The 19177-nt window shown below is 52.8% G+C and overlaps 1 protein-coding gene across 1 annotated transcript; it reads left to right on the top strand.

Annotated features, from left to right (window-relative positions):
* Positions 1 to 1111: 1111 nt before the first annotated feature.
* Positions 1112 to 12566, top strand: PLIN1 (perilipin 1). The gene is made up of 8 exons (XM_028122187.2): positions 1112 to 1156; positions 3952 to 4156; positions 5915 to 5997; positions 7334 to 7598; positions 7944 to 8116; positions 9895 to 10083; positions 10494 to 10739; positions 11703 to 12566. Exons 1-8 carry the CDS (start codon positions 1112 to 1114, stop codon positions 12039 to 12041), a joined length of 1545 nt encoding a protein of 514 aa, XP_027977988.2. The 3' UTR covers positions 12042 to 12566.
* Positions 12567 to 19177: the final 6611 nt, after the last annotated feature.

Raw genomic sequence — 19177 nt, forward strand, 5'->3', positions numbered from 1 at the left:
AAACGGGTTAGAAACGGTCCACAGGACCCTCTGTGAGAAAGGAGCCAAAGATTACAGAACTTTAGAATTTTTGAGTTTTATGACCTATATTCCCACACCTTCCTTCTGGAAGACAGCTCTTTGGAGAACTGGGGGCCAGAAACACGTTACAGAACTGATATTTCATGGCTCGGGAAGGATAACTCCTCTGGGGCTGCATCTCTGTCAGCTCCGCAGTCCTAGTTGCTCAAATCTTACCGAAGTTCAGATATGTTCAGGGGACCCCGGCTCAAATAACCCAACTCTCCCTCTCTGCCCTCCTCCAACTGGGAGGTGTTAGTAGTATTGCCCAAGGCTTCCCTGGAGTGGCCGGAATCGTTTCTGCTGGGGGAGACACTCCGCAGCCTGGGCTCTGGGGGACGGAGGCAGCGTCAGCTAGCGTGAGCGCGGGGGGCCCGGGGACATCTGCCTTACCTGGTTTGTTGTCGAGAGTTAAAGAAGCTGAGGGTAAGGGTCTCCTGAGAATTTCACTGAAGAGGAAGAGGCCGCAGGGAAACCGCTGAGGGGGAGAGATTATTCAAGGTGAATAACCAAGAGTGTAGGGTAGATATTCTGGGGCACCAGCTTTTCCAGAACACAGCCGAAATAGCTGGTTTTAAGTGATGACTTTCTTCCTAGTTGAAAATTCAGGGAAGGACTGGCAGGTATGCTTGCTTAAAAAGAGAGGAATTGTTGCAGAACTTTTGCATCAAAAAAAAAAAAAAAAGACTAAAGCTGAAATTTATTCTTTTAGTCTCTTTTGGATCCTCATCTGGGAGCCCCTTAACTTCATCTAAAACCTCTTATCTCTTAAAGCTACCCTTATTTGTCATTTCTTAGCCTGAACCTTTGTCAGAAACATCAGTCTTGACAAGTAGGCTGTGGGGCACCTCCTCCCAATGGGGCTCTAGGGAGTGACCGCTTGTCTGTGACATTCATGCTTCAGCCTAATGCCTTCTGTTGAGGGAGCTGGAACTCCCCGGCAGCCTGGGCCTTGTCGGGGCCATGAGAGGTTGGGGGCTGACCCTGCGGGCCTCAAGCTGAGGGCTTTCTGATGGACGTGGGACTCTGCTTTGCAGCTTGAAGAGCTATGATGGCGGTCAACAAGGGCCCAACCTTGCCGGATGGAGACCTCCCTGTAAGTAGCTTGAGAAGTGGGGGGACCACTGAGCGGGGGAGGAAGGAGCAGGGAGGAGAGGTTCAGGGGACTCAGAACAAGTTATGTCTAGATTATATTCCTCTTCCATTGGCCATTACGTCTTTCATTATTCTTGCCCTCAGTACCTTTTGCAGGGGGCTCTTAGAGGAGGGGGGGTGCCTACCGAAAACTGAGCACCTCGGAAGAAAAGAACAGAAATATTGGCTGAGTTGGTAAGGAGAGGAAGGGAACTACTGTGTTTTAAACCCTGATGCAAATGCACCTGCTTTGTCCGCCCAGGCGGGATGTAGATTCAAATGCCAAGCCGCTGCATTCTGTAACTCCGGGGTGTCGTGCGTGTTCTAGAGTATGTGAATGGCACCTCTCGGGGTTACACGGCACACAGCCTGTGCCGCATATGGGAAAGGGTTAGAGGAACATTATTTCCGGGGTTTTGTGTCTAGCCTGGTTTTCACTGTGACTTAGAGTGGTGTGACACCTTTAGGGGTACCTGACCCTTCCAGGCAAGGCCTCTCTGACTTAGGCACAGTTCAGATAGTGGGTGAAACTTAAAAACTGTGAGCCCATATAATGCCCATCTTGTCCCAAGTTAGGCTTTAGCTAACTTTTGCACTTGGAATCACCACCAAGTTTTATATTAAATCATAGAACACAGAGGCATAAAATGAACCAGTGCGTCATTAACCCATCCTAACGGTTGGTGGTTTATTCCCTTCCCAGGACCTCTCTCTCCCTCTTTGGCTTTGCCTACAACCACCACCGAAGGCTCTGTCCAAATGTTAAAGAAAATACTCTCTTGTTTACAGTCAGATTCTTTTTCTAGTTCAAATTTCAAACTCGCCTTCAAAATGAAAGCTAAGAAATTGTAGCCTGCTGTCATAAGTCTCCTTGATGGGTCTCCTAACTCAGCGGACAAATGGAAGAGACCAGGTCCTCACCTCCAGAGCAGAACCCTGCTACAGGGACGTAGTCAAACTGCAGAGAGCCCTGGCGTCTGAGTCAGGACCTGGGGAGCTTTCTCTCTTCACTTTTCATGTGGAGAATTCTTAGCCTTCCTGAGTGGACAGAAAAATATTAATACCCTTCACTAGCCACGACAGCCATTAATCAATCCTGTGGCCAATCCTGCCTCATCTGCGCTCTCCTTTATCCCCAGACCTTGCGATATTTTGAAGTGAATCTTGCAGAGAGGCCATTTCAGGCCTGAGTTGGAATCCTGACTCTGTCATTTACTAGCTGTGTGATCTTGGATAAGCCACCTCACATCTCTGGGTCTTTGTGTCCTCACCGGCAAAGTGCTAGTGCTGACATCAGAGGGTCACTGTTAGAATTCAGTGAGGTCTTGTCACCCAAGCACCCCAATCAGTGCCTGGAGTAAATATTTCCTCGTGCAGGACTAGAATCCACATTCTTTACTCAAGGACCAGTGTTTGTTCACTGAAATTCCCAGGTGACCTTAAGTTTCATTGTATGGCTGCATTAATAAGAGCACAGCACCCCAAAAATGAGAAGTGGCAAGTTCACTATATCCCACATGCTTAGACCACACCTGGAATGCTGTCTTCAAGTTGGAGTGCTGTATGTTTAAGAAAGACGACACTAAACTGTAGCCTAGCTAGAGGGGACCACCAGACCAGGGCGGTAAGCTGCGCTAGGATCTGGAGCTATTTAGCACGGAGGAAGGACCACTAAAGGCAGACATATTGCCTTCAAGTATGTGAAGGGCCAGCCCATGAATGATGAAATAAATTTGCCCAGTGTTGTTCCAGAGGGCAGAGGGTGGAGCAGCGGGTGAAGGCACATTGCAGCTCAGCAGCGCTGTCCAACGAGGGCCACAGGCCACTCTATGAGGGGCAAGGTCCATCCAAGGAAGTGTGTCAATACAAGCCTGCCAGGGAGGGGAGGAACGTGGGGGGATGGGGTCACTAGGTGATGGACATTAAGGGGACACGTGATGTAATGAGCCCTGGGTATTACCTAAGATTGATGAATCACTGACCTCTACCTCTGAAACTAATATTATATATTAATTAATTGAATTTAAATTAAAGAAAATGAAGAACTCGAGAACATTTTTTAACTAAAAAATTTAAAAAATAAATAAATAGAAGCCCTCCAGAAAGACTATGGGAAGCTCTTTTGCTGCAGAGGCTCCTGGAGGCCTAAACTTCTGTGATTCTGTGCAGTTGGGCAGATCTCAGCGTACCCCTCCTAGGCGCAGCCCCGACCCATTCATTTATTCAGCCAGCATTGCTGCCCTGGAGCTAGGCACTGGGAGAGGGACGAGTACACACACTGTGCTCAGTTTTCGGTAGGGACCCCCCCTCCTCTAAGAGCCCCCCGCAAAAGGTACGGAGGGCAAGAATAATGAAAGACGTAATGGCCAATGGAATGAAGTGGTGGCTGCTGATGTGAGGAGAAGGGTCAGGAAGCTTCCCAGAAGCAGTGATGCTCAAGCTGTGTCGTGAGGAAGCAGCATTCTGCCAGATAGACGGGTATGGGAGGGAAGGGGGCGCATGCACAGGCAGGGGACCAGCCTACGCAGGCAGGGAGGCCGTGTCCCAGTATCTCAGCAGAGCTCGGATTGAGCATAGCAGACTGGCTCTGGTTTTTCCTGTGGGCCATCCAGAGACCTCTGTGGCCTGGGTTCCTCCTAGGTTATTGGGACACAGGCTAGCCTCCCCAGTGGGCTCCGTGACCCAGGGCTGCCTTCCCGCGAGGTAGGAGCGTGCAGGGAACACCTTGATTGCCTGCCTTCCTTCCTTCCGTGCCAGGAGCAGGAGAATGTGTTGCAGCGGGTCCTGCAGCTGCCGGTGGTGAGCGGCACCTGTGAGTGTTTCCAGAAGACCTACACCAGCACCAAGGAAGCCCACCCGCTGGTGGCCTCTGTATGCAATGCCTACGAGAAGGGTGTACAGGGCGCCAGCAGCCTGGCGGCCTGGAGCATGGAGCCGGTGGTCCGCAGGCTGTCCACCCAGTGTGAGTCCTCCGGTACTGGCAGGCCACCGCCTGTCTGTCTGTCTGTCTGGTAGCTTGCTTGTCTGTCTGCCAATATGTCTGTGCGCCTTTTTGGCTGTCCGATGGCCTTTCTCACCACCTACATCCCGTTACATGATCTTCTCCACAGCTATAGATGATACAGTGAGAGACAGCTGTAGACACAGGTACAGATATGGATGTACATCTCTCCCCATCTGTAGGTGTCCCATCTACAGCCCAGTTGGCATTTTTCTGGGATGACAATGATGGGCCAAAGAATTGGCAGGGCAAGGGATGGGCAGAGCTGTGTGGGCAGTGGTGGGAGTGGGGCTCATGGTAGACCAGATGCCCACTTTGGCCCCAAATCCAGCAGCAACAGTAGGAACTAGCAGAGTCTGATACAGAAGCAGGGGCAGCAGACTCTAGGTCTGGCCTGGCAGAGCCTGGAGGGGCAGGGGTGGGGTGGGCGGGAAGGCATCCGGGCCCAGCAGCGGAAAGCTAGCAGCCTGGGCCCTGGAGGTGGAGAGCAACTCCGTACGGGCCCTACTACCCGACCCAGCCCTACTCAAATTGTTCTGCCCCATTTGAAAATATTGTCTCCAAGGAAAGACTCTCTCTCTCTCTCTTTTTTTAAATTCCAGTATAGTTAACATACAGTGTTATGTTAGTTTCAGCCATACAACATAGTGATTCAACCCTTCCACACATCACCCAGTGCTCGTTATGACAAGTGCATCCAAGGCAAGGCTCTTGACAGGGCTGAGGGAAATTCCAGCAGCACCAAGAAGTCTAGGACCTTCCACCATCCTGATTAGAAAATTATGGGTGCGTGAGGATTCTGCCTTGGGCCAGCCTCCTTGCCTCCAAACTCCGTCAATAACTTCACTCGGTCTCATTTTGCCCAGTCAGAAGATGGCCCAAGTCATCTGGGCTCTCTGCTGCTTGAGAATTTTGTGAAGAAATGTAAGCTATCTGGAGAGAGAATATATGAAAGCATAGAGAACTGATCTCCATGATCATGACTGCAGAGCTCTGTCTTCAGCAGCCCGTACCTCCTAGAAGCATCTATGTACTCTGGTACTTGCCCCCCGCTCTGGGGGCAACTCCTTTCTCTTCCCTGCCACCCTCTTCCCACCGTTGATTATCTTACTCCTAGAAGGTAGAAAGAAGGACATGGACAGTCCGGGGCCCGGGCCGGCTATGGCTTGGACTTGGTCACCTCTAGGATGAAGCAGTACCGGCCCTACCCCCACAGGGCCCACCCGAGGGCCCTGCTGCCCCTCCTCTCACACCTTGTCCTTCATGCCCACCCAAACCTCACCCAGACAGGGGAGGGAGGACAGGGAGGGAGAGGCCAGTATTTGTTGGTGATTCACAGAGTTCCTGTCACTTCCTCCTCACCACAACCCAGCACGTTAGGCACCATTAGTCCACATTTGACAAGTGGGGAACCTGAGGCTCAGGCACGCTGTGACTTACCCAAAGCCACACTCTGTAGATGCACGCACTGGGCTCTGAGTGCAGATCTGCCTGACTCCAGAGTTCCTACACAGAGGGAAGACACTGGCCTGGCCTCAAGGAGTCACAGAGGACGGGGAGCTAAAAGGGGCTGAGGAGCCGGGTGGGGAGCAACTCAGGTTCCAAGATGCTTCGGATGCAGCAGGGCTGGGGGGTTTTGAGGGCCCTGAGGTACCTTCCTTGACACAGAGGCCACTGCTAGGTCTTCATGGCTCACCCCACTGTGGCCTTCGCTTCTAGTCGTAGCTGCCAACGAGCTGGCCTGCCGTGGCCTGGACCACCTGGAGGAAAAGATCCCAGCCCTCCAGTACCCTCCTGAAAAGGTGAGCCCCTTTCCTCTTCCCTAATGTGCCCCGTACTCTGTTGTCCCACCTCTCAAGAGGAGAGGGCACAGGCTGACAATGCCATGACTGTCAGCCTTTCATTTCTATGGCAAGTGCCCTCCAAGCTTGGGGGTGGCCGCCTGCCCCTAAGGCCACAGTGGCCTTAGTTCTCTCCCTGTGGTGCCAGATGGAGGCAGGCTTTCTGGAAAGCAGGCACAGCCCAGGGGCTAACTCAAACAGGGGCTTGGGGTGGGTCCCACTGCTTCTAATCCCATGATCCCCCTTCCCCGCCCCAGGATACCCAGTGGGCCGGCACTGGACCACTTGGTAACTATAGTCACCTAAGATCAGGGGCCACACTCATCGGAGCTCAGGATTGCAGTCCCATGTCCTCAAGATCCAGCCCTTTATGGACCAGGAGACTGAAAAAGTCACTTTACCTAGCTGTATATTCATTGGGTATTTGCTAGATAAGGGCCATGTACAGGCGCTTTTGGGGAATAAGCTTCATCTCACTGACCAACTATGTACTCATCCCACAAACATTTACTGAGCCCGACAGGGGTTGCCAGGGGCCACAGTGCGATTTATGGAGCCCTCCCATTTAATCCTCTTGTCAACCGTCTGGGACGGGGTGGGTATCCCCATTTTACAGATGAGAAAACTAGTGACTTCGCCCTGGGCACACAGCCTTCAGTGGAGGCCACATGAAAGCAGGTCTGTTTGGCTCCGAGGCCTGTGCTCTTCACATTTTTCCAGATGAAGGGCATCTATGTCACAAAAGAGCTCCCAGACTATAGGAGAGAAAGATAAATTATTTCAATATGGAACTGGTAGGAAGATCAGCCACATCTCTGAATCAGTCTAAATGCAGATGGGAATGGGAGCATGTTCTGAGGGAAGGACAGACAAGACATTTGAGGAATTTGGGAGTGGAGATGCCTTGTGAGCATGATAATATTGAGACAGGTGTCATCAAGGAGGTGGCCTTTGGGGGCTAAGGTTGGTTAGGAAGTTGCCAGGAAGAAGTGGGGTGCAAAGAGGCCAGGAGATCCATGCACAGGGAGGACGGGAGCCCTTTCCCCTTAAAGCTCAGCTTAATCGAGGGGTCCAGATATTGGTGCCCCTCCCCTGGGCCTTTATTTTATTTTATTTTTAAGTAAGCTCTATGCCCAGTGTAGGGCTGGAACTCATGACACTGAGATCAAGAGTCACACGCTCTACAGACTGAGACAGCCACATGCCTCTCTCCTGAGCCTTTAAATGAGGCCGTCCTGGAAGCTGGGCTCAGGGCTACCAGACCCACAGGCCTGACTCCCCTCCCCATCTCCCCCAGATCGCCTCTGAGCTGAAGGACACCATCTCTACCCGCCTTCGCAGTGCCCGGAATAGCATCAGCGTGCCCATCACCAGCACTTCGGACAAGGTCCTGGGGGCCGCTCTGGCCAGCTGTGAGCTCGCCTGGGGGGTAGCCAAAGACACTGCCGAGTATGCCGCCAACACGCGAGCCGGCCGGCTGGCCTCTGGAGGGGCTGACTTGGCCCTCGGTGGTGTTGAGAAGATGGTAGAGTTCCTCCTCCCTTCAGCCAAGGAAGAGTCAGGTATCTACCATTAGGGGGGCTGGCAGACCCTTCTTGGGAAGTGAGTTGGCTGCCCGTGCTGCCTGAGTTGGCTGCCCATGCTGCCTGGGAATTAGTAAGAGGCAGCCAGGGCTCAGCCGGCCACGGCTCTGGAACAGGGAAGGCCCAGAAAGTTTTCCAGAGGGATCTATCCTAATTTAGCCTCCTCTCCCCATTTGTGAGTGGGGAAACTGAGTGACCTGAGTCACCAGCTCCACTTGTGGTAGAGCTCGGGTAACCACTTTTCGACCCTAGACACAACTTCAGCTTCCCCAGCACCCCCTCTCTCTGATCAGCTTTCCTTGCTTTCCCCCAAATCCCATCCAGCCCCTGCTCCAGGACAGCAGCAGGCCCAGAAGCCCCCCAAAGCCAAGCCGAGCCTCATGCACAGGGTTGGGGCCCTGGCCAACACCCTCTCTCAACACACCTTCCAGACCACAGCCCGGGCACTGAAGCAGGGCCACGCCCTGGCCATGTGGATCCCAGGTGTGGCACCCCTGGTGAGTGTCTGCCCAGAGCTCTGGCTGACCCCTAGCCTGGGTCCCTCCCATCCCACCCAACTCCACCTCTGGTCCTAGGAACATTCTCTCCTCCAGCTTGGGCTGGGACTTTAGGTTTAAGGTCAGGAGGCCTTAAGGGGGGGGGAGGGCCAGTCCTCTGGGCTTCAAGGAGAAGGGAAAGGACAGGTTGTGAGCCGAGGACACTTCTGTCTCTCTCCCTCTCCCTCGGAGTCCTACCCCCCAGCCTTCATCCTCACAAGGGAGCTTCTTGCGGCGGGCCCTCCCACCTATGCGGGAGCAGAGACCCCTAGCTGCTATCCAGGGACCAGAAGTGTCGCCTGTAAGTAAGCAAGGTCCCAAATGCCTTCTGCTGGGGAGAGAGTGCTGGCTGGGCTGCATCCCTGACTCTGACTGCCCACAGGTTTTAAAATTGCCCCTTTAGAGTTCTAATTTGCATCTTACTTGCACCTAAGGTAAAGCTGTTTTTTCTAGGCCCAGGCAGGGCTAACTCCCCACCATACCCCACCCCCACTGTGTATTTTAGCAGATATAAACTGGATTTTTTTTTCATAAGAACCTTTATAAGAAACAAAGGCCGAATAAAGGAAAACAAAGGAAATAAAAGTTAAAACTTAAAGCATAAAGGTCAGCAAACAAAACAACCACTTCTCAGCCATCATTTGAATAACATTTTTAAAAGCATCATCAGGCCTCATTCATTCAAACAAATGTTTGCTGAGAACCTACTATGCACCAGGTTCTGTGGCTTCAGTAGGGATACGGGAGTAGTGGTTCTCTTCTGTCCCCTGCACTGGGGGATCATTTACCCGTAGGGGCTGCGACTGACCCATGTCCCAGCCTTACGTGTAGTAGGGAGGGCCTGCTGTACTGTGCAACCTCAGGCACCCTGTTCACACAGAACATAATGGTGTCCCCTGAAGCTGTATGATAAAGAAGCCCTGTTTGGGGAGTTCCCTAGGGCTAGGAATGAGCCAGGCTGTGCCTCAAGGGGGCACCAGCCCACCTGCCCAGGTCTGTTTCCACCCATGGGACACTGGGGTCCCCTTGATTTTTTTCACTCTTTAAAGATCTCCAAGTCTCCAAGGAGTATCTATTAAAGCTAAACATGCCTCCCCTGCCAAGACCCAGCAATTCAACCCAACAGAAATGAGAGCTTACGTCCCCCCATAAGACAGGTCAAAACGTTCCTATCAGGCTTTATCCTTAGCCAAGAACTGGAGACAACACAGATGTCCACCAACAGCAGAGTGGGTAAATTGTGGTGGGTCTACATGGAATATGACACAGAAGTGACAAGGAAGGAGCTATCTTGACTTGCGATAGCAGGGATGAGTCTCACAACACAATGTTGAACAGAAGAAGCTATTCGTGAAAGAAGACCCATCGCATGAGTCCATTTATATGAAGTTCAAAAATGGGCAAAACCACCCCTCTGTTGGCAGAGGTCAACATGTGGTCCCTCGGGGGAAGGGTACTGGCAGGGTGGGAGGCACCCCCACGGGGGACTTCTGGGGTGTTGAAAGTGGCCTCTATCTTGATCTGTGGTAGTTACATACGTGTGTGCTTACAAAATGTCACAGAGCTGCACGCTTCCGATGTGCGTGCCCCAGGTGTGAGAGTGATCACTCAGTGACAAATCTGGGGGACAGTCCGCTGGGGCCTGGCCCCTGGTGAGGGCTTTTGCCCGCTGGGGCCGCCCGGTCCTCTGCAGGCGTGTGAGGCCAGCAGCTCACCGGCCCCCCCCCACCCCCATGCAGAGCAGTCTGGCCCAGTGGGGCGCCGCGGCCGCCATGCAGGTGGTGTCCCGGCGGCAGAGTGAGGTGCGGGTGCCCTGGCTGCACAGCCTCGCCGCCCAGGATGAGGACCACGATGACCGGGCAGACACGGAGGGAGAGGAGACTGAGGAGGAGGAGGAATCTGACACCGAGGAGAACAAGCTCAGCGAGGTAAGGCCGCGAGCGGAGGCCGAGTGGGGGACGTGGACGCCTCAAGTTCCCACAGCCCACTGAGGGGACGCGAAGCAGAGGCTCGGGGTGGGCCTCGGCCCCCAGACCCAGAGACGTAGGGCGTGCAGGCTGCGTTGTTCACCGCACCCCCAGACGGCCGGCTAACAAAGTACTTCCGTGCCCTTCTCTCAGCTGACCCTCACAACAGCCCCAGAAGGTAGGCAGGGCGGAGACTGTCATCCCCGTTGTGCAGGTGAGGAAGCAGGTCCAGAGAGGGGAAGTGACCTGCCCAAGGCCACACAGCTCGGAAGAAACCGGCGCCCGCGTTCTTTCCCTCCAGCTCTGGGGGCGGTGGGGAGAAGGGCCCCGGGGCGCGCCGCCGCAGGTGCTGACCTAGCTCTGGCCCCCAGGTGGCAGCCCTGCCCAGCCCGCAAGGCCTCCTGGGCAGCGTGGCCCACGTGCTGCAGAAGGCCGCGGGGAGCACCGTCTCAGCCGTGATGTGGGCGCCTGCGGCTGTGCTGGGCTCGGCGGCAAGGATGCTGCGCCTCACCCCGGCCCGCGCCGCCTCCCCCATCAAGGGGAGGGCCATGTCCCTGTCAGACGCCCTGAAGGGCGTCACTGACAACGTGGTAGACACGGTGGTCCACTACGTGCCGGTGAGTCCCACCCACCCCAGGGGCCTGGGAAGGACGGGTAAAGCAGATTGGACCCAAGGGGCTGCAGGGGGCCTCCTTTCCCCAATCTCCTTGGCACCCCAGAAACATTTTGAGGAGCTATGGCCTTGATGGGGGGGCCCTTGCCAGCCCCAAGAGTATAGAGACGGTGGCCCTGGCCTGAGACCCTGCCCCACAGCCCCCCTTCCGACCATCAGTCTGGGGGTCCCCAGTTAGCCCAGCCCTCGCCTCAGGGCGTTTGCATGCTGCTCCCTGGGAAGGGGCTAGAAGGAGGCTTCCAGGGCACCCTGGGGCGGGGGGTGGGCTCTGTTCCAGGGCACAGCTGCGGCGCCATCCCAATCCTGTCACCTATTAACAAAAGGAAAAACCCAAGAGACACCGATACTGTCTCTCTGGCAGTCCCTGGGCCCCTTCCCAGAGCAAGGCACAGGTTGTGCAGGTTCCAGAAGGCCCAGTCGGGCACCCACCCTTTAGTGAGCTAGGGTTGGGGGCGGGGGTTAGTCAGTCCCTCAAAGAGGCACGCCGGGGTCTTGGCTGCCAGCCTGTTTACCTTGGGCTCCACACAGGGCCAGGCATGGGTCCCCTGACCCTGGCTGGGACCACGTGTGGGCTGTGCTTAGCGCACGGCTCAGGCCCAAGGGATGGTGGGAAAGCCGCTGACTTTCCACGGAGCGACCCCAGAGGGAGACCCGAGGGGTCCAGGCACTTTGGGAGGGGGGGGGGCTGCCTGCCTTGCCTTGGGGGTCTGGGCCGAGGAGACCATGGGAGAGGGCAAGGCGTCAGCGGTCTCCCCTGCTCCCCCGCCCGCGTCCCACACCCCAGGTTGTGCTCTCCGTAAGGCCGCTCCTGGGAGGGGTGCATGCGAGGGGCCCGGAGAAGCGGTGGATGGGAGGCGCAAGGACGAGGGGCCAGGCCGGGGCCCTAACACGGCTGCCGGGCCCTCAGCTCCCCAGGCTGTCGCTGATGGAGCCCGAGAGCGAATTCCGGGACATCGAAGAGGCCGAGCGCCGGGAGGCGGAGCGCAGGGCTTCCGGGGCGAGCCCCGAGCCCGCGCCGCGCCCCCCGCAGCCCCGCGGCAGCCTGCGACCCGCCCGCAGTGCCGCGGCGCCCCCCGGCCCGGGGCCGGAGGACAGGGCGGACGCGCCCGCCGCGCCGCGCCCGGCCTTCCCCGCGGTGGCCCGCGAGAAGCCAAGGCGCAGGGTCAGCGACAGCTTCTTCCGGCCCAGCGTCATGGAGCCCATCCTGGGCCGCGCGCAGTACAGCCAGCTGCGCAAGAAGAGCTGAGCCCCGCGCCTCCGCCCGGCCGCCCGCCCGCCGCCCGCCGCCCGGAGGGCGAGGCCGGGACCAGCTCTCCGCACAGCCGCCGAACCTGCCCTTCCGAGTGAGCGGGGCCCGCTTCCAAGTAGTCCCCTGGGAACCCGAGTCTCATTCCCGCGGCGCTGCCGAGGCACGCATTATCTTTCTAGCACCGTTTTGGGGCTTAGCTGTCCGAACCTATTTTTAAGAAGCGTCAGAGCGGCAGCTTGCTTTGGCTCTATGCCTTGTTGTTTTGTTTTGTTTTGTTTTTTAACCAAAGGATTAAGCGCCTGACTTGAGCTCTCACTTCTTTAACCAACGTGTGGCCAAAGGACATTTGACTGTTTCCAAAATTTAGATCCATCCTCCGTAGACAAAGATTAAGCAGGGGGCGCCTGGGTGGCTCAGTCGTTAGGCGTCTGCCTTCGGCTCGGGTCATGGTCCCAGGGTCCTGGGATCGAGTCCCGCATCGGGCTCCCTGCTCGGCGGGAGGCCTGCTTCTCCCTCTCCCACTCCCCCTGCTTGTGTTCCTGCTCTCGCTGTCTCTGTCTCTGTCAAATAAAAAAATATCTTTAAAAATAAATTAATAAAAAAGATTAAGCAGGAGTCTCTGATATATGTTTAAGGCTCTGAGCTCAGAGATTCCTCTGGGTATCCAGGCTCTCGGCAGACTACTTGAAGGGAGCGACAATTAGGTGCAGAAACTGTTGCATGTTTATATAAATAGTACCCTCCCTTTCCGAGTACCCAGTACCCTTCACAGGGTGAATCCCGGCCTGTGCTCTGTAGCGCCACCTCCTGGCTCACAGTCGCACTTCCATTTGCTTCCTTCCTGATTTCATCTGTGCGTTCACTCTTCCACCATTGCTGGCGCCCCCGTGGCGGGGGGACGACAATGGTGGCCCGTTCACCTTATAAAGAACTACGTAGACCATATGTATGGACTCTGTAGTAGCCACAGTTCATTCCAAGTCCTATTTCTGAAAATGTCAATATTTGGTTAATCTAGGGAATACATACATATAATTTAAAAATTCAAATATTGCAAAAGGGTGTGTGTCTTCCTCACTGAGTTCCCCAGTTCCCCTTCGCAAAAACCACCCTGCGGTCAGTCTCTCGGATATCCTTCCAGGTACAGGCTGCGCATGTGCAAGCCCACTTTTTTCACACAGCTGTGGGATGTGATCCTCTTTCTTCATTTAACAATACATCTTAGAGATCTTTTTGTATCAGCACCGTAAATCCTCCTTGCTCTTTTTAATGGCCATGTAGTAATGCTTCATAATGTAGATATGCTCGTTGATTTAACTGGTTCCCTAGTGGTGGACTTTCAGGTTGTTTCCTTTCTTTTTTTTTTTTTTTGGTCCTGCAAACAGTCCTACAGTAAATGTCTGTATGCAAAATGTTTTGTGCAGATGTGTAGGTATATCTACAGGAGAAATTTATAACTTGGAATCATGACATGTGCATTTATTTTTTTTTTTAAGATTTTATTTATTAGAGAGAGAGCACAAGCAGCGGGGAGGGGTAGAGGGAGAAACAGACCTCCCGCTGAGTGGGGAGCCTGATGTGGGACTCCATCCCAAGACCTGGGATCATGACCTGAGCTGAAGGCAGACACTTAACCAACTGAGCCACCCAGGCACCCCAAGAGTATGTGCGTTTTAAATGCTGTTAGATAACGCCAAGTAGCCTTCCAACCCAAACTCAGTTTTTCTTGTTATTGTCATCTGCAGCTGCACAGGTAATTACTACATCTCTGTCAGTCCTTTTAGATGTCCATATATACATCCTCCAAAGGCCCCCCTCAGACCTGTGAGCTCCCTCTTGGCCCCCACTCTGTTGCATACCTGAAAGCCCAGCTTTCTGAAACTGACTCTGGATCCTGGCAGATCTTTGGTGTAATGAGTCCTTGGCCTTGATGCTTGGGTTTGGAATTTGAGGATGGACATGCACGGGTGGACATGGCCAGGACTCAGAGCTAGCCTTGGGCACCCCACCCCACCTCTACAATCCACACCACCCCCAGCAGTTTCCTGGGGAGGGAGTGTGATCTGACAAGAGGGGCCCTTGTAAGCTGATATGACAGGGGCTACAAAGATAGAGTCCAGCCTAGCCCTGGCAGGGCTCCCGTGGGCAGTTGCTGGTGCAGTGACCTCAGGCAGAAACAGCCAGCTGTCTGGACTCACCTGCCCACACTGCTTTCTTCCTGGAGCTTGCGAAACCACACTCCTGACAGTCCACTCCTCCATTGTCCTGTGGCTCTTCCTTCTAGACCACACCCCAGTTGGCACAACAACTGCCCTCTCAGCAACCCAGAAGAGCTGGGGCCCTGACAGGGCCGTAGCAGTGAACACACTTGCTGGCCAGGCCCATACCCCTCACCTCTTGGGGTGCTGGGGGCCAGCATATGGAATAGCACAGCTCAGGAAACAAACAGCTGAAGTTGTAAAGGTTCTATCATTAAAAATCTCTTGATTAGGTAGCAAAGTGCTCTGAGCCTGGCCCTTGGGGCTTCTGAACACTTTTTGAAGAGAAATGAGAGCAAAGTATCTCCTCGAAATGACAGAAATGTGCTTCATTGTCTGGTGTGGGACTTTTCGCTGTTCCAAGAGACATCACTTTGGCAACTCTTGCTCACGTGGCTGTGAAGATTCATCCACACTCATCTTTGGACACTCATGACCTCGGGAAACCCTGCCATGTCACACTGGGATGTCAGGGCCCCTCTCCAGAGAAATATCTTACCCCCTCTCTTCTAGTCCAGCTCACAAAATGCACCTCAACTCAATCACAACTTTTGGAGATGGAAAAAGAACCATTACCAACCACAAAATACATTTATCCATGCAGTTATTTACCACTTTTTTCTTACATAATTATTTAGGATCTTAATATCCGAAGGACTTCTGTGTCTGGAGACAGATAGCCCTGTGACTTGGCTTTCTTGCTCATTGTATGAAGCAGAATTTTCCTAAACATTTAAACACTTCATACTTAATCAAAACTTGTAAGATGCATAAATCAAATTATTTTAAATCTTGAAATGTTGGTTACAAACAAAAGTCAAATTCTCTTACATATTCCTGTAAACCCTGAGTCAGTGGAAACTTCTACATGTCTCACCAGCACCTCACTATAGTTAGCAGGCATCCAGAGGTTCCCCTGTCTGCAGAGAGGGGACAAAGTCTGCGTGTCCTGCTGGGTGGACCCTTCTTCTACCCACCACTCAACGTAAGAGACAGAATGTGAGCGGTACCGTTAGAGCGTCCTGTCTGGCTTCTCCATTCCCACCCTGGCCCTGCCCCCGGAAACCATAATCTGGAATTTTGTGTTTACTGTACCTTCGCTTTGCTTTATAGATTCCTTTCCTGTGCATATACCTCATTCCAATACTATTTCGTTTTGCAGGCTTTGAACTTTAAGTGGGATTATATGTATTCTTCTGAGACTTATTTTTTTTCACTCAAAATGAAGTTCCTGAGAGTCACTCATTTTCACTAGAGATTGTTTTTTTATTATACAAATATTGCTGTGATCTGATTGTATTCCCCCTCCAAATTCATATGTTGAAATCCTATCCCCAAAGATGATAGGATAAGGAGGTAGGGCTTTGGGGAGGTGATGAGGTCACGGGATTAGTGTCTTTATAAAAGAGGCCCCAGAGAGCTCCCTTGCCCCTTGCACCATGTGAGGACCCAGCAAGAGGCACCGGCTATGAACCAAGAAGAGGGCCATCACCGGAACATGACCATGCTGGCGCTGTGATCTTGGACTTCCCAGCCTTCAGAACTGTAAGAAATAAATTCCATTGTGTATAAGCTACCCAGTCTGTGGTATTTGGTGACAGCAGCCCAAATGGACTAAGACAAATACGTTTTATATTTAATACGTATGTAAAATTAGTATATTAATATCAAGTATATTAATTTAGTCATTTGTATTAGAATTGATTCCGTTTTGAGAGATAGAAAGCCCTAAATAACAATGTGTATCAGTCAGCCTTTGCCATAATATTGCTGCATAACAAATATCCTACAGATTGTGGCTATGACAGCATGCATTTATTCTTATGTTTGGGGGTCAGCAGGTCGACTGTGGTTCAGCTCACCCCTGTGGCACTCCAAGTGGCTCTGTTCTGGCCTGTGGATCATCTGAACTTGGCTTCAGACTGTGCATGACTTCAGATCTGCTCCAGGTGTACTATTTCAGGGATCCAGGGTAAGTAAGGGTCAGTGGCTCTCTGGGGCATGCTCTCCCACAACAAATCACAGCCCTCTGCTTGCATCCTGTCTCCTCAGATTCCATTGGCCAAAGCGTGTCAAGTTCCCACCAACGGGGAGAGTGATCTGCTTTACTCAAAGTTCACCAATTTATATGTTAATCTCACCCTAAAATGCCCTCACAGAGACATCTAAAGTAATGTTTGACCAAATATCTGGGCAGCCCCAGGCCCAGTCAAGTGGATACATAAAATGAACCATCACATTTGCCAACACCATGCAGACCTGTCTCATGTTCATATTCTAAGCCGTCATAGTCATTCTGGAAGTCAAACATTACAGTGGTTACTTCCCGGGCAGCAGCCCTAAGCCATGTGGTACAGGAGATGTGAGGGAAAGCAGATCTTAGGGCTCCCAGGGAAAGTTCCTTTGATCTGAAGAGTGCAGCATGATACCGTGCTCTCTTCCTCCTCTGGATGTTTTATGGTGGAAGGTGATGGCTGGGGAAAGGGACAAAGCCAGGTCCTCTGTCACACTGCCACTGACCCAACCTGCCCCAGAGCCTCCTCCCTCTTGTCTTTCAGCTGAGATAACACACAGCCTTACTGTTCAAGCCACATCGAGTTATGGTTGTGTTCCTTGAAGCTGAGGGCTTCCTAATATAGATCGATCCAGAGAGACTTGGTAACTTCTACAGCCTTTAATTGCACTGCCTGTCTATGACAGGCAATCTTCTGTATACATAATAAATTTTGCTACTACAGCAGAGTTCAATTTTTCTTTTTCTTTTCTTTTTTTTTTTTAAGATTTTATTTATTTGCCAGAGAGAGACATAGCAAGAGAGGGAACACAAGCAGGGGGAGTGGGAGAGGGAGAAGAAGGCTTCCCGCTGAGCAGGGAGCCCGATGCGGGGCTCAATCCTACGACCGCGGGACCATGACCTGCTTAATGACTGAACCACCCACACGCCCCCGGAGTTCAATTTTTCTAATGACATTTAACACCACAAATATGTTTTTAGATTTTAATTAAAATTCAACCACACGTGGCGCTCCCAGTGTAACCAGTCCATCAGAGGTCACGGAGGTGAAGACACCATCTCCTTGAAGTGGCTGGTGGACGTCCCCATCACCTCTCCTGGTGCCAAGTTTCCCCGGGGAATGACTACAAGATGCAATTCCATCTCACAAATGTGACAATGTGAGAAAATGTGAGTCTTAGAAATGAGGGAGCATTTTTTTTTTTTTTTGATGTGGGGAGATAGACATTTCTACTGTTTTTTTGGGGGGGTTCAGGGCTGAGAGTACAAAACAGAGGTGACTGAAGACGGGACCCTGAGCTGAGGACAAGATGGCCTCCAGATGTGGGCCTTGACTTCTAAAGCATAAAATGCCATCAAGGGGATGCTTCTTTATTCTCTAGATGTGTCCTAAGTGCCTTTCTGTCACTTTGTGCCTACGATATGAAAACATGAGCCATAGTGATCCATATCCATATTTCTGCTAATGCAAAAAGGTTTTCCTTCCTTTCTTCAATAACTTTTACTAAAAACCTCTATGGAGTGACGGTGCCAGACCATGGGCCAAGGGAAAGAGACACAGGGGTAAATAAGGCACACTCCTCTCAAGGACCTCTCAGTAGGTCAATGGACCTACTAATGGCTTAGTAGGTACAATGGACAAGTGACAATATGTGTATTATATGTGTGTGTAATATGTACGTATGTGCTTGTATATCATAGGGCTGTAGTCTGAATGTTCGTGTCCCCCTGCAGGTTCATACGTTGAAATCCTAACCCTCAAGGTGGGGCCTTTGGGAGGTGATTAGGTCATGAGAGTGGAGCCCTCGTGGTTGGGGTCGATGTCCATATAGAAGAGGCCTCAGAGAGTTAGCTTGTCTCTTCTGCCACATGAGCACACTGTGACCTGGACCCTCTGGGACATCCAGGAAGTGCGCCCTCATCTGACACTGAATCTTCCAGTGCCATGATCTTGGACTTCCCAGCCCCCAAAACTTGAGAAATAAATGTCTGCTGTTTATAAGCTGTCCCTCCGGGCATCTGACATTTTGTTATATCAGCCTGAATGGACTAAGACACAAAGAGAGTAAGAGTTGGAAGACATTGACCTCCAAGACATTGACTGTTCTTACCTGCCTCCTTCATACATTGTGCTCTTTATTAGTATTATTACTGTTTTAACTGGCGTGTGTTACGGGACAGGGGGGAGACCAGTGAAGAGGCTCTCCAGTGGCCCAGATGGTGGCTTGGGTGGCCAGGGTGTAGAGGACGAAGAGCTTTGCCTGGACTGGAAGCTATGGGGGAGGGGCAGTCAGGATGAGAGCAGGAGACAAGGATGGCTGGAGTGCTGGGGTGGACAGTGGAGGACACACTGGAAGTGATGTGTGGGGGCAGTCCCTTGGGCAGCCCCTGCCCAGGTAAATGCAGGACGAATACCTCTGCAAGGTTCCCACTAGCTGTTCACCCAGAATAACCTCCCTAACTAGAGAGGTTGGCTGAGAACTCTACAACCTCACCTCCCCGTGGCCTCTTTCTGGGGCACTTGTCCCTCCAGGAACCCGAGGCTGGGTAGCCGTGCAGTCTACCAATAGACCAGTGGTTCCCCTGCTCATTTTAAACTGGGGGCTTCCAAGCCAGGGCTGTGGAGCCACGCCTTGTCAGGGCCCGCCTTGGTGAGGCTCCCCCAGGGGCAGCCTCCATCCTGCTCTCTGTCTGGCATGCCGGCTTCCTGGTGGCATCCACCTTCCCCCCCTCCCCCACCTCCCGGTCTTGGCGGAGAAGGGGCACAGCGACGACTCTGATGTGAGTGCAGAGGGTGTAGCCAGGGCCCATTCACACAGCGTGGAGTGGGCCCCCAGCCCAATCTCGAAAATCTCCTGGGG

This window comes from Eumetopias jubatus, unplaced genomic scaffold, assembly GCF_037043125.1.
Source record: "Eumetopias jubatus isolate StellerSeaLion01/CBP00866 unplaced genomic scaffold, mEumJub1_p1.0 scaffold_7, whole genome shotgun sequence".
In the NCBI taxonomy this organism is placed as follows: Eukaryota; Metazoa; Chordata; class Mammalia; order Carnivora; family Otariidae; genus Eumetopias; species Eumetopias jubatus.

What these genes read in the sequence shown, in the direction of transcription:
- PLIN1 (XM_028122187.2), top strand. Translation starts at nt 1,112, where the DNA reads ATGGCGGTCAACAAGGGCCCAACCTTGCCGGATGGAGACCTCCCT. An exon ending in TCCCAGGTGTGGCACCCCTG is followed by an intron (nt 8,117 to 9,894) that starts GTGAGTGTCTGC and finishes ACCCCCATGCAG; the next exon opens with AGCAGTCTGGCCCAGTGGGG. An exon ending in CGGTGGTCCACTACGTGCCG is followed by an intron (nt 10,740 to 11,702) that starts GTGAGTCCCACC and finishes CCGGGCCCTCAG; the next exon opens with CTCCCCAGGCTGTCGCTGAT.